Source organism: Protopterus annectens, chromosome 2.part2, assembly GCF_019279795.1.
Source record: "Protopterus annectens isolate FY-2018-M chromosome 2.part2, PAN1.0, whole genome shotgun sequence".
In the NCBI taxonomy this organism is placed as follows: Eukaryota; Metazoa; Chordata; order Ceratodontiformes; family Protopteridae; genus Protopterus; species Protopterus annectens.
The window spans coordinates 1109855874-1109870000 of NC_056730.1; the positions used below are offsets into that span (position 1 = coordinate 1109855874).

General features: G+C 43.8%; 1 protein-coding gene across 2 annotated transcripts in view; it reads left to right on the forward strand.

Moving 5' to 3' along the window:
• CBWD3 (COBW domain containing 3) overlaps positions 1-14127 on the forward strand; it is a 950215-nt gene that overhangs the window by 833671 nt on the left and 102417 nt on the right. For both annotated transcript variants that reach the window (XM_044064329.1, XM_044064328.1), the window contains 2 exons: positions 6298-6366; positions 7227-7292. In XM_044064329.1, the coding sequence (XP_043920264.1) occupies positions 6298-6366; positions 7227-7292 (135 nt within the window). The remainder of the gene's footprint in view (positions 1-6297; positions 6367-7226; positions 7293-14127) is intronic.

The following is a 14127-nucleotide window of genomic DNA, read 5'->3' on the forward strand; positions in this document are numbered from 1 at the left end:
CCCAGCTGATGGCCACACTCAGTGCGTTTTGTGCCTGGGGGCAGCCCATCTATCAGAGGCCTGCCAGATCTGTGCAGCCTTTAACCCCCGGGCACTTCGGGATAGGAGGAACAAGCTGATCCTGGCAGGAAAGCTCCCCCAGGAGTCAGCTTCTTCTTCCTCTCCCGTTCGGGCTCCAGCTGCCTCGGCGGCCCCGGCGCCTTCTGTTCCTTTAGCTCAACCCAGGACTCAACCTCCCTCTTCGGGTTTGAGCTCTGAGGAAACTAGTGCCTCTTCTGCTAGAGAGAAGAGGCACAAGGATAAGGAGGGACATAAGTCCCATAAAAGGCAGGCTGAATCTCAACCCTTGGCTCTGCCAGCTAAAGCAGCCAAGTCTCCTTCGAGGATCTCCGGATCCTCCTCCTCTCGGCTCCGTTCGCCTAGTTTCTCGCCGGAGCCGGAGGAGGAGGATTGGTCTCCCTCGAGGTCATCGAGGCGGCCCTCCCGGCCCGCCTCGACTACCTCTTCCAGCTCAACAAGAAGCATCTCCGAAGTGGATATGCGTCGGTTCTTGCAGACCCAAATGCAGATGGGGATGCTCTTGCCTCCCCCCCCTGTGGGGGGGAGTGCGGCCCCCATGTTTACCCCGATCACTCCTTCTCCGACTCGTTTTTGGATCTCGGAGTCATCGGATCCGGGCCCCTTCGGACCCAGGGATTTGTCGGCGCCGATAGCGCTGGTCACTTCGAAGCCGACTATGCCCTCGAGCTTGTCGGATCCGAGCTCTCTGGGCCGAGGGCTGAGCGTCGGATCCGAGGGAGTTGCTGTGTCTTCGGAGCTGTTGGCTTCGGAGCGCACCTCTCTCTTGGCGCCGACTGCATCGGCTCCGACCCCGATCCCTTCCTCGGAGCCAAGGAGATTGCTCTCAGAGGCTGGCGAGGGCGGTTCTCCTATGGCTTTTGAGATAGTGGAGAGGGTTCTGTCGAGGTCCTCCAGGTCCCCGATTCGGGCTTTGGATCCACCCGTACCCCCACTGTATGAGCGTCTGTCTTCCATCATCCGACCATCGGGACAGCCTGCCCAAGCCCTCCAGCTGGTTCCCGCGGAGGAACAACAACCCGTGGACGAGCCCTCTTCGTTTAGCCCCACCGAGGAGGTTCCTCGGAAACGTCGGTGTAAAAGGAGGCACCTGGACTCCCCCGAGTCCGTTACCACCGACACAGACTTAGATGATAGGGAGGGTTCCCCAAGGTCACCCCCTGAAGATGTCTCCTTTGGGAGACATCATGGAAATGTTGCATATTAGAGGGGGGTGGTCTGCCCAAAAACCTTCCCTTGATGAATCCGTGTTCCTGGAGGCATTTGAGGCAGGCCCATTTACCTCCTGGGTGTCCCCTCAGGCCGCCCCCCTGGTGGACTTAATTACCACCAGGGCGTTGAAGGAGCCCGACACCGTGGAGCCAATTCCTAGGCGTCCCGATAAAGTCCTCAGCCCCCCCACAGATAAACAGTCATGGGCCAAAGGAACCCCTGTTGATGCCATGTTGGTGGCGGCGGCCACCAATAAAGAACTCGCTCAGGAGAGTTCTTTGGTCCATCCGCCAGATAAAGAATCTCGAGCGTTGGACCGGATTGGGAAGTGGATGTTTGCTTCAGCGACCTTTTCCATAAGGGCGCTGAACTATATGGCACATACCATCAGGCTACAGCGAGACTTGATCAAGGAATACGCTGCAGCCCCCCCCCCGGAGTCCATGTTGGTCGGAGACAAGAATGTGTTTGCGACGCGAATGGCCACTCTGAAATCCATCTCTAATACGTCTATGCAGCTCCTCTCCCATGCTACGGAGGGAGCCGCTAGAGCTAGCGGAGCAGGGGTCGTCTTATGACGTCACACCTGGCTCCGTCTTTGCGACTTCGCGGATCCCTTCAAGGCGTCCTTCGTGAACGCCCCCTTCGGTTCTGCTCTTTTCGGCAAGACCGTTCGCGATACGCTGGTCCAAAGCGAAAAGGACGGGAAGACGCTGTCTGCCGTCAGAGTCCGCTTCTCTAGTCCCCAAAGATCCTTCTCCAGGAATCAGAGGGGACAAAAGAAGCTGTGGTTCCGCAAGTCTCAGCAATCCCATCCAGCTGCGGACCACTCGTCCTCTAGAGGCAGAGGAGGACAAGGTGGATGCCGGCCCAGAGGCAGAAGGGGGGCTGTGTAATTTCGGGTCTAGAGAACCTTTCTCAGACAGACCCGCGCAACAGCCCTGAGGGCTTGCCCGACTGTCCCTCTCTGGAGGCAGTCGGGGGGCGGTTGACGGAGCACCTGTCAAACTGGGAGTCCCTTACAACGGATCGATGGGTGATCTGTATCATATCCAGAGGTTATTCCATTCCATTCCTAAATCTTCCCCCCCCAAAACCAGATGCCTCCCCGATGTCCCACCCGATCAGTGGGAGGCAGCGGCTTCGGAGATTTTGAAGCTGCTAAGAAAAAGAGCCATCCAGCCCGTCCCCCCAGATCAGTCCGGATTGGGTTATTACTCAAGGTTCTTTTTGGTGCCAAAGAAAACAGGGGACCTCAAACCCATCTTAGACCTTTCCGCTCTGAACCTGTTCATACCCAAGGAAAAGTTCCGGATGGTCACTCTCCAATCAATTCTCCCCCTTCTGCGGGAGAACGACTGGATGTGCTCCATAGACCTCAAGGATGCATACTACCACATCTTGATGGACAGATGATCCAGGAGGTTTCTCCTCTTCCAGCTCGGAGCCAGTCATTATCAATTCAGGGTTCTTCCATTCGGCCTCACCTCAGCCCCCAGAGTGTTCACCAAGGTCATGGCAGTGGTTGCAGCCCACCTGAGACTTCAGGGCATTCAGGTCTTCCCATACCTAGACGACTGGCTCCTTACCACGACCAACAGGCATCAGCTCTGTGTGGCGAGAGATTACGCACTGACTCTAGCCCACAACCTAGGCATTTCAGTGAACCGGCAAAAGTCCTGCCTGTGCCCCACTCAAGCCCTGGAATTCATAGGGGCCAGGTTGGATACTCGAATCTCCTGAGCTACTCTAACGTCAGTCAGACTGAACAGCTTGTCATATCAGATGTTAGCCCTTCTTAGGAGTCCTGCTCCTCCAGCAGAGTTAGTCCTGAGGGCACTGGGGTCTATGTCAGCAGCGATCAGTCTCTCCCTCCATGCCCATCTGCGAATGCGAATATTACAATGGACCCTTCAAGTCCAATGGTCCCTCTCGTTCCACCCCTTAAACACGCCGATACCGCTGAGCAGAGTTTGCACGGACTCCCTTCTTTGGTGGTTACATGCGCGGGAACTCAGAGAAGGGAGGCCTTTTGTGATTTCCCCGGTCGAAGCCACGTTGACCACGGACGCTTCTCGCCTCGGGTGGGGGGGGCATTGTTCAGGCAGATCCGTTCAAGGCACGTGGACTTCCCTAGAGACCGCATTGCATATCAATGTCCCAGAGATGAGGGCGGTGCTTTTGGCATTGCAAGCTCTCCACGACCTTCTTCCCCTGGGGACTATTGCGATCCAGACAGACATGTCAGTAGTCTGGTATATAAACAAACAGGGAGGAACCAGATCTTATCCCCTGTGTCGAGAGGCCATGAGAGTTTGGGAATGGGCGATCTCCACCAACCGCTTTCTGGTAGCAACGCACATTCCGGGACGGTCCAACATATTAGCGGACAAGCTAAGTCGGGTGCTTCTCACTCCGTACGAGTGGTCTCTGAATCCATCTGTTGCGAAGCAGATCTTCCACAAATGGTGTCGGCCTCGCTGTGATCTTTTTGCTTCTCCTTTAAACACAAAATGCAGCGAGTACTTTGCAATAATTCCCCCCAGAGGGGAGACCCCCAGAGATGCTCTAGTCCATGCTTGGCCTCCCGGGCTCCTCTATGCTTATCCCCCCCTCCCGCTCATGATGAAATTCATTCAGAAAGCCTGTCGGTTGGGGAGCAGAGTTATCCTCATAGCCCCATTCTGGCCTCGACAGATCTGGTTCCCTTTTCTGCGATCTCACAGTGTGGCTCCTCCATGGATTCTGGATCCCAGTCCAGACCAGATCTCGCATCCCGCGGGTTGCCCAACCCCGAACCTGGTCAACCTCAAGCTTGCCAGCTTGGCTGATCCAGTTCCAATAATGACTAGGACTCCCTGTCTGTCATCTCCCGTTAAGGCCATTCTGGTTGTGGCTCATAAGCCGCCTACCAGAAAACTTTACAACAGTAAATGGAAACGTTTTTCCGTTTGGGCCAAAAACAAGGGCTTGTACCCATTTACTGTCCCTATTCCGACCATTCTGGACTTCCTCTCGTTGATTTTTCGGCAGGGAGCAAGTGCTTCTATGGTTAATGTGCAATTGGCGGCCATCTCCCATTTTCATGTGGGTGACTGCATAGGTTCCTTAGCATCTACAAAGTTGTGCAAAACTTTCTTACAAGGCATCTTTTTTTTTAAAACCACCTGTAAAGTCTGTGGTTCCCCCATGGGATCTCACTCTAGTCTTGCAAGCCTTGACGAGTCCACCTTTCGAACCGGCGGCCTCGGTTCCGTTGAAGTTCTTGTTATGGAAAACGGCCTTCTTAGTGGCTATTACTTCGGCCAAAAGGGTTTCAGAGCTACAAGCTTTGTGTATGAAACCTCCTTACCTTATCTTTCACAAGGATAGAGTGTCCCTCAGGACCAACCCGTCTTTCTTGCCTAAGGTTGCTTCAGAAGCAAATATAAATCAATCAATAAATCTACCAGTGTTTTTTCCAAAATTTCAGAACAAAGAAGAATACACATTGCACAAATTGGATGTGCACAAACAGCTGCATTTCTACTTGCACAGGACTAGAGAGTTTCGCAAGTTGGACCAGTTGTTTGTCTCTCATGCAAAATCAGCCATGGGCAAAGCCATTTCCAAAGTGACTGTAGCAAATTGGATCTGTCAGTGTATTATTCGGGGGTACATTTCGTCTGGCAAGCCAACCCTGGTTGGTATCCGTGCTCATTCTACAAGATCTGTAGCCACCTCAACAGCTTTTTGGTCTAGAGTTCCAGTGGACGACATATGTTCAGCAGCTACTTGGTCCTCTTCTCATACGTTCATTTCTCATTACAAACTAGATGTGATTTCGAGGAGTAGGGCTTCTTTTGGCTCCGCGGTGGTTCGGAATATCCTTCCGTGAGGACCACCCAGGTTCCTATAAGGTAGCTGGGGACTCTGTCCCACAGGTTGCAGAGCAAATGAAGTAACTACTTCAGATAAAGAAGTTATGTACTCACCATAACGTTCCATCTGAGTAGGTACTTCATTTGTCTGCAACCGACCCCCCCTGCCATCCCCCGAACCTTTCGGGATTTTCTGATCACCTTTAGAGTTGATTTTGTGTTATCAGGTTTGGTGAGGCAAAAAAACGATCTGAGGTAATATGGTTGGTAGCAGGGGATTATGGGTAGGGGGAGGAGTTAGGGGCACGGATCTTGGAGCTTGGAAAGCTGCCGGCTCGGATCCGAGGTCGGATCCGATACCCACAGGTTGCAGACAAATGAAGTACCTACTCAGATGGAACGTTATGGTGAGTACATAACTTCTTTTTTATAATGTTTTCCTTGTGATGTGGTGACTAGCCAGTCAGTCAATAACTGTGCTGTTGAACTGAAGCATGCTAAATGAAATAAAAATTGGCTTTAGTGTAGTGGAGATTTAACAGCAAGTCAATGCTCAAATGTAGTTTTATGTACGTAGCTGTATGCCCCAAATTGGAAAATATTGCTGAGACTTGTACCCAGAGACCCACGCATAACTCACATTTAATGTTTGATTTATTAAAGCAGACAGTTGCATACATTTCTAATGTTTTGTTCAGTCATTGAAAGTTCTGGGTAAAAAAGCATAGTGATGCTGCATTTCAGTACCCATACTAGTCTGAAAAATATGTAGATACATGAGAGGATGTTATTTTCACATTATTAGAAGTTTGAATTCAGTTAATTCACTTTGTGATTATTTCCAACACTTGTTACTCTGCCACTGAAGTATGTGAAAACAGAAGAGTAGCATTAGAGATGGAAAGAAAAGTACAGTGGCAGGTTGACATCCTAAGGTTGTTTGAATGAGCCTTTTTGTCCACAGTGCAGTATTATTTTATTATGTAAATAGTCCCTGTTCAGGTGTTTATTTACTGTAACATGCCACAGCATTTTATAAGACTTAAAAAAAGTGTTGGTTCTGCAGTCTAGCTCAAAATGTGGTTAGATGGTACAGTTATCCTAAGTGCAGAATGGAGCATTAATGGCAGTTTTCTGTTTATCGCAGAGTATTTTAACAGTCACCTTGGAAATTCCAGGAAGTGTCATTGAAGAGGCACTCAATTTATTCATCCAGGTAAGTTGTACATTAAGCTGTGATCTCTAATTACCAGACAATTTTTAGATTTTTTTTTTTTTAAACCAGAGCATCATTCTACACTTGAATAAAAGGCTTTGATGTTGTCATTGCATTAGGATGCTTTATTGTATTTTAAGTTGCATTGAAGTCTGATGACCACACTTGGGATGATACTAGAAATGAAAAGCAGAATATGTTATCACGGTTTGAAAATGCACTTGAAGCACATGATGTGCATTTGTACTTCACTGGAAAAAAAGGTGAGTATTACAGTAATTAGTGCTGCTGCCTTTACAGAGCTTGGTTCTCTCCTAGAGTGTCTTTTTCGCATAGACTGCATTTCTTCCCTGTGCATCCTACGTAGGGTTTCAGTGAGTACAGTTTTCTCTCACTAAAGGTATGCTGTAAGCAAATTAATGAGCCTCAAATAGTATGTCCAGAAGACAAATTAACGGACATGCACTTAGGCCTGTAGGTAGGAAAACTTTTTTCTTCCTCCAGCTGTTTCTAGAGTAGGGAATGGTTATAGACCCATATGTCCAGAAGGCACATTTCTGGGTGTAGACTTAGGCTTGGTAGAAATACATCTTTTATCTCCTCCAAGTAGTCGGCTGTTCACTAGAGAGAGTAAAATCAGTCACCACATGTCCAACTTTGTGACTGTAGTCGTGTGTGTGTGTATATATGATGCATGCACATCTTGTAGTAGGATGGCATTCTCTAAGATAAGCTCTCACTCCCTAAGGACCCTGAACGGGTTGACATGATAGCTAACACAAAATGAATGAATATATAAAAGATGAATCAGAGGGGACCTTGCTCATATTCTACTTAGTTTATTATTTGTGTGTTTTCAGAGTCTTTTGTGGGAGAAAAACATAGAAGATAAAGTGGGTAACTCTATGGAGATAATACGACTTAAGGTAAGTTATTTTCTTTCATTTGAAAGATAAGAGATACCTCAAGAAGGACTGTATGATTGCTATCTTGAATTTAAATAAAGAAAGTTTGGATGATCTTTTTTGTTTTTTCCCCTTAAGTCCTGTTTTGTGATTCTTAGTATCTTTAGACTCTAGGCTTCTTTCATTCAGTGTTATCTCCCCACACTAGGCTGGGTATGCATCCTTTAGCCTATTCATGGCAACCCATTCTTTGCATTTGCTGTCATATTCTTTCATGTTAATGTAATTTATTCATTTGTTGCCTGGATAAGCAAATTGGTCTGTCCATTATCATTTTCAGCTATGGCCTTGGGTCATAAGGACATGGATGAATTATATGAGCACTTTATTACATATCTGATTAATCACTATGTTTCATTAAACTTCTTTATCTGAGGGCATTGGACTTCTTTGTTTTACTTTTTGGACTGTGTTTTGGCAGATGAGAAGAAACTGAGGAATTCAGAGAAAATGCATATGGATATGGGGAAAATGCACAATCTATACACAGATTGTGACCGGAGGTCAAAGTAGAACCTGGAAGTTATGAGGCAGAGATGTTTACCATTGAGCCACCATTTTGCCTCATTCCAGTAATGTTCAGCATTTAGAAAGTACCTTCTTCAATGTTTACAGAGTGCATACCTTACAAGTAGGACTACGCTTATCAAATCATGAATCATGACCACCACTACTGCTGACTCTGTCACCTGGGGTGGGGTGATTGCATGACATTGTCTAGTATTGCCACTACTTGGCCTTTAGCCCCACACCTCAGCCTACTAATGTTGGAGAGAAAGAGAACCTCCTAGTTTTCATCAGCAGCTGTCACTTGGATGTGAAAGAGGCCCAGCACAGGGGCTAACTTGGTAGCCTTTTTTGATGAATCCTAAACAGGAGCAGAGTAGCCAAAGGGTAAAGGACTCAAGAGACCGGTACTAAGATTTGTAGGTTGTGCTACTGTTTGAAGTGCACTTTCTCACCAAGTAGATTATCACACTGTACCTAGAGGTCATTATCCCAGATCTTCATCTTTGGATGTCCTCCTGGTGCTTTTCCACTTCTTGTTTTTTTACCAGTTTTTCATTAAATTGCAATTTTGATTATTTAGGATTGCCCAATTTGAAGGAGTATTTCAGAGCTATGCAGTTAAGGCTCCTGTACATAGCACAAGCAGAACCCTATAATTCAAAGTGGAAAGGGATGATGATGAAATAGGGGGAAGCTCAAGAAACAGGAGAGACTTGAATTTTGGATGCATATCCTTCAAGAGAATAACAATAACCATACAGAGTATAATATTCGTAAAGTATCAGAAATATTCTGAGAACTAAGCCAGCACTGGAGTGGAAAAAGGAGATTCTGCAGATAGGGATAACTGCAATTTAGGTATACAGACAGCAGGCAAGAAGGGGGCTGGAAGTTATTGGAAAAAAAATGTCAAAAGAACTAAGGTATTGAGAGCAAATAATTAGAGAGGGAAAGTTAATAGAATTGAAAGACGTCAATAATTTATTTGGACTGCAGGATAGAGATCGCCTTCCTTAGCAAGGACTGATATCAGAGTATAGGCAAAGAGAATAAAATAGGGGATTCTAAGCAAAAGGCCAGCACTGGTAGAATTTTAGTAGAATCTAGAACAGAAGTTAAAAAAGGAATAATTGGTAGAACATACAAAATATTGCACTATAACTATAAGAATCAATCAGAGGAGGTTAGAAAAGATTGGGAAGAGAGATTGGATAAGCAATTCACAAAGAAAAATAGGGGATATATGTATATCTTCCAAATATGCAACAAAGTCCAGACGATGTAGAATCTTTGTTTGGACATGTTTACTTAAGTATTTTTATATCACAAGTAGACTCCAAAGAATTCTTCCTCAGGTAGATAGCAAATGTTGGAGGTGTAATGGAGAAGGGGTAATTGGGAACATATTTCCTGGGAGTGTACTGATGCTGGGTGAGCAAATTTGTGTAACCAAGGAACTTATTTTTTTGAGTTGTGATACGGAATCTGAAGTGGATAGACATAGTAAGGCCTTGCTGAGTTTAATTATGGTGGCTGACAAAAAAGCAATTACTAAAAAATGGAAATCAAAGTCTAAACCAACTTTACTAGAAGTAGGGAATGTAGTAACAGATAAAACAACAGGAACTGGGATCTTTAGAAAAGGGTAGGAACAAATTACATAGAAAAAATGGGAATTGTGGAAACAATACATGCAGAGGAGGAACGAGGTTTAAAAGAAGGCAGGAATTGAATGAGCTATGTAGTGATGAATGACAATAACTTGATAGATTATAACTGATGCATATATAATGTTTGCAAATAAAATTATTTCAGTATGGTTTGTGGTGTATAACGTTTGCAACTAAAATTATGCCAGCATGTTTTGTATTCATTTATAGAAATGTATGATAGCCTGCGTCATATGTGATCATTTAATAAAGATGTTTCTTGTTTTAAAAAGTTGCAGTTTTAGTCTGACTAAAATCAAATCTCTGACATTGTCCATTTTGCAGTCATCTTGCTGCTTTTGTGATAAATAGCTCCTCCATTTTGTTATGCCGAATGTTCTCCTTTGCCATTCTGTTAGACATCATCTGCATTTTGCTAAACAGTTTTCTTCCTGTAACTTTCCACTTCTTTTTCCCCTTTTACATTTAATTTTACATTAAATTATATTTTAAGTTGTTTTTTGATCAAGGTGTAAACTTGCTTATGGCAATAGTGGTTATTCTGTGTTTGTTTGTGCAGGGTGGACATTATTTGCTGGAGTACTAGCTAATCTTTTGATTCTTTCACTTGATCTCCATAGTTTATCAGTGGTGAGCAGTACTCCCTGCAGCACTGTATTCAACAGACAAAGGTGTTTTCAGTTCCAGGTTCTGTCTTTGGAGCGGTAGTTAACTCCACCTTCTAGTTAAAGCTATACAATTTACAGAGTAAAACAGCATTTCTTAACTGACTTTATAACCAGTTTATACCAAATTATTTACAACAGATCTTGGTTTGATATTTGATTCTTGTGTGTAACTATGATTATTATTTTACTTGAATCATTTCCTTAACCAAGAGCTGAAACACTATTATCCTCTTTTATTCACTCGTAACATCCACCAAACCCCCCTTCTTGCCAAGATAAACTAGAGTATTTACTGTATGTTAACTTGGTGCTCAAATGTAAACTACTTTGTTTATTACTTTCCTTTGAGCTAAGAATTTAATCCAGGAAGTGAAACACTGTTGTATTATTTTATTCTTTCTTAACACACCTTGCACCTTTGGTCTAAAATGGAAAGTCTGCCAGCAAGTCTGCCCTCTGTTGCCAGCCTCATAACACTTGTTATACTAAGGCAATGAAAGAATTGCTTGATACTCACAGATAATGTTCTTTTACTTAACTTGTCTTTGTTTGTGAATGATGCGAGTACCTAGCCAGATTAGAGGTTTCACTCTCACAAACGCATCCTGTGAGAGTATTACTGTCCTACAGCACACTCAGCGTATAACCATACTAAATTATCATACACCAAGACACTTAAAAAGCCCTTGCCCAAGCCATGGTGGACTAGTACGTGCAAGGCCCAGTGTTAACCAACCACTGCAACACCAAGTAGTGATAACATGGTTGGGTGTTATCAGTAAAAGTAACATCCTAGACCCAGTGTGTCAAACCAGTCTTCAAATACAAATAGAAAAGTTCTAGGTCTCCAGCAGTTTGGTTTTGTCAGGAGTAGATCTTGTGTAATAAATCTTGTGGACTTTTTTGAGAAGGTTACTTAAGCCATAGACTGTGGGCACACTGCCCACACGGTTTACCTTGATCTCACCAAGGCATTTGATGCCATACGGTATGCAAATATAATAAAAAGCTTAAGGAGCCCCACATTGACCCATATATGGTTAGACAACTGGCTTAGGGACAGGACTGACAGAAAGGGAGGGGATACCTCCTCTAAAAGCATGAAGGTGACCAGTGGATTTCCTCAGGTTATCTGTGCTATTTTGTATCCACTTCTCAGATTTCCACTTATCAAATGAGGATCTCTGGTTAAGAAAGTTTGCAGATGACTGTAAGCTGCTGAGTCATCAAGTGCCCTTCAGACAGTCCAGCAGAAGCTTACACTTGTCAATAGCTAGTGTACAAAAATGGGCTCAAACTCAAAGCCAAAAAGTGCAACATTGTAACGTTTGATCAGCATCCCTTAAATCCACCATAGAACTTGGATAACACACAACTTTAATATGTAAAGGTAGTCAGAGCACAGCTTATAGCAAAAGGTATTTCTTCCAGACCAGAAAGAAGTCCTCACCTCCTTTACTCCATGCTAATTAGACCAATGGCACAAGAGTACAACACCCCTTTGGAATGTACCTTAATAAGCATGTCAAGCAAATGGAAAAATCCCAGAGGTTTGTAATTAAAAACATCACAGCTTAAAAGATTTGAAGTACCAAGAAAAATGGAGGCTTTATCTGTATATTCATTTTCATACACACTCCTTAGAGGTGACCTGTGCCTTTCTTATAGAGCTGTAAGGGATCAAATAGTCCAAGAACAGTGAACACTTCCATAAATCTAACAGTGCAGTCAACACCAGGGCCAGATAAATAAATCTACTTCAACAAATAAATAGGACAAGAAGGAGGGATGGATTTGTTATGCAGTGCCTTCCCTTTATCTGGCTCCCATTTGCCTTTAAAAAGGATCTGGACAGCTGGATGGTTATTCATAAATTCACCCCTGCTATGACTGGTCTGGCCTTCCTTGAAAAGGAAGGCAATGCCTCTAGGTGGGTACTTGCAATACTGAAATGGTGTCACTTCTCTGTTGCCTTGTAATACTTACGGTCCTGGGATCCTGTGCCCATGAAGCTGAACAGAGAAGCACATGCCCAGCTCCTGATCCTGAGGAGTAAGTCCCATTATTCTGTCATGACCTATCCCTCATTTTCTTTGATCAGTGTAGACCACATCACCTAACAAGGAATGATCCTGGACTTTTGAGTGCATAAGATACAGTTTGGGGAATTAACAAGTTTTTAACTCTCCTGGGTGATTGGATGCTCACTAGTGAGGGCAGAATCAGTCCCCACATACCCATTTTTGGCACCTCGTGATTTTCTGGGCTCCAAAATGGACTTTGAAAAAACTGTTCAGTGTTTCATGATGGGTAGCTGAGAAGGCTCATTGAGAGTTCTGTTGATCAGTTAACTGGAATGCCTTTCTTTAACCCAGCCTAACCCATCTTGCTTAGAGATAGTCAGAGATGCATATCCTTACGAAGAGCTGAACCTGAATTATGTCATATTGCAAGACATCTAATGTAAATTTAGAGGACATAGTAAGAGGGAAAGGGGCTGGAAGGGAGATAGTGATGGCTACATTTTTTTCTAAACTGGATGGGGATTTAGTGTGTTATTCCCCTGTTCCTGCAGATACCTTATCTTTTGATGACCTTTTGATCAGAAAAGACAAGTATGGACCTTATTAATATTTTTCGTAGCCATGTTAGCCACATCTTCTGGACCTTTATGCCTTGGTCTCAAGTACTTTATAAGGATGTTTGCCTTCACCTGACAGTTTGGCTGCATTGTTACTAACCATATACTAGACCTTACAACAGAGGCAATGTTGGGTCCATCATGAAGCCTTCCATTCAGGCCACCTGTAAGGCTAGTTTAAAGATATTTTATGATTAGGCCAAATTCCTCCATTTGCTATCCTATGTACTCCAGATATAGATCTTGTTCTCTTACTCAACAAGTCTATCTCATTGATTGTTTGATAGATTATTTAATTATTGATGTACATTTGTTGATTAAGTTCAACTGTGCATAACACATTTTCAGAGGAGGCCCAGGTGAAAAACGATTACTATATAGTATATAGTACAATTTATACAAGGATAGGTTCACAAAATTGTCAAGGTTCACATGAATTTCAAACATTCCAGTGGTAGTTAACAATGATACATATGTTAAGTCTAAATGTACTCAGAAAATGGCAATTTAAAATGTGTGGCATATATGCAGTCATTATTACTTGGAGAAGAAAGGCTTGTACAGCAGATCATGCTTACAGTTGTGATGGTATCCTTGTTGATTATAATGCAGTCAGTATTATTTTTTAGCCTGGAGTGAAAAAAATAGTTCCTTTCCAGTACAGTATTAACTGTGGTGTTATATATATTGGGAAGTAATGAGATTTAAATGAGCTCTGTGGAGATGCAGTAATTAAATGTAGAGGAATTCATGTGCAGTCAGCATAGCTTTGTAAGGATGTGAGTATATAGTGTCAGGTCATTACTTGTCTTGTGGTTGTTGCTAGAAATAAAGATATGTCACATTATTGGTGATGAAAGATATTGGAGTTCTTATGGGGTCTTACAGCACATGGTTTTGCCTCAGTGTGTTGTAACCAGAAATAGAAGGTAAGCTTTAGAGTGTATGTAGGAAAGGTTTTTAGACAAGTGGATAGGATGTTGAGTGGTCACCTTGTTCCATTTGTGTATTGCTATTTCAGGAATTAATGATGTTTTATAGTCTTAGTGAAGTATTTATTTGTGATTAGATAAGTGAAATGTCTACATTTAGACAGCATACCTACAAAATGGTAACACACTGAACTGTGTTTTTGGATGTAGCAATAGTTTGCGTACTCCTAAGAGGAACGTTTGGGCTAGACAGTTGTGTGCCCTGATTGTTCATATAGTAATGCTAGCAGCAGCTCTACCCATCTGACTGTAATTGTTCAGTTCTGCCAACAATGTGGTGGTGGGAGATTTCGAAGTATGGTTGTTGCATTCAAA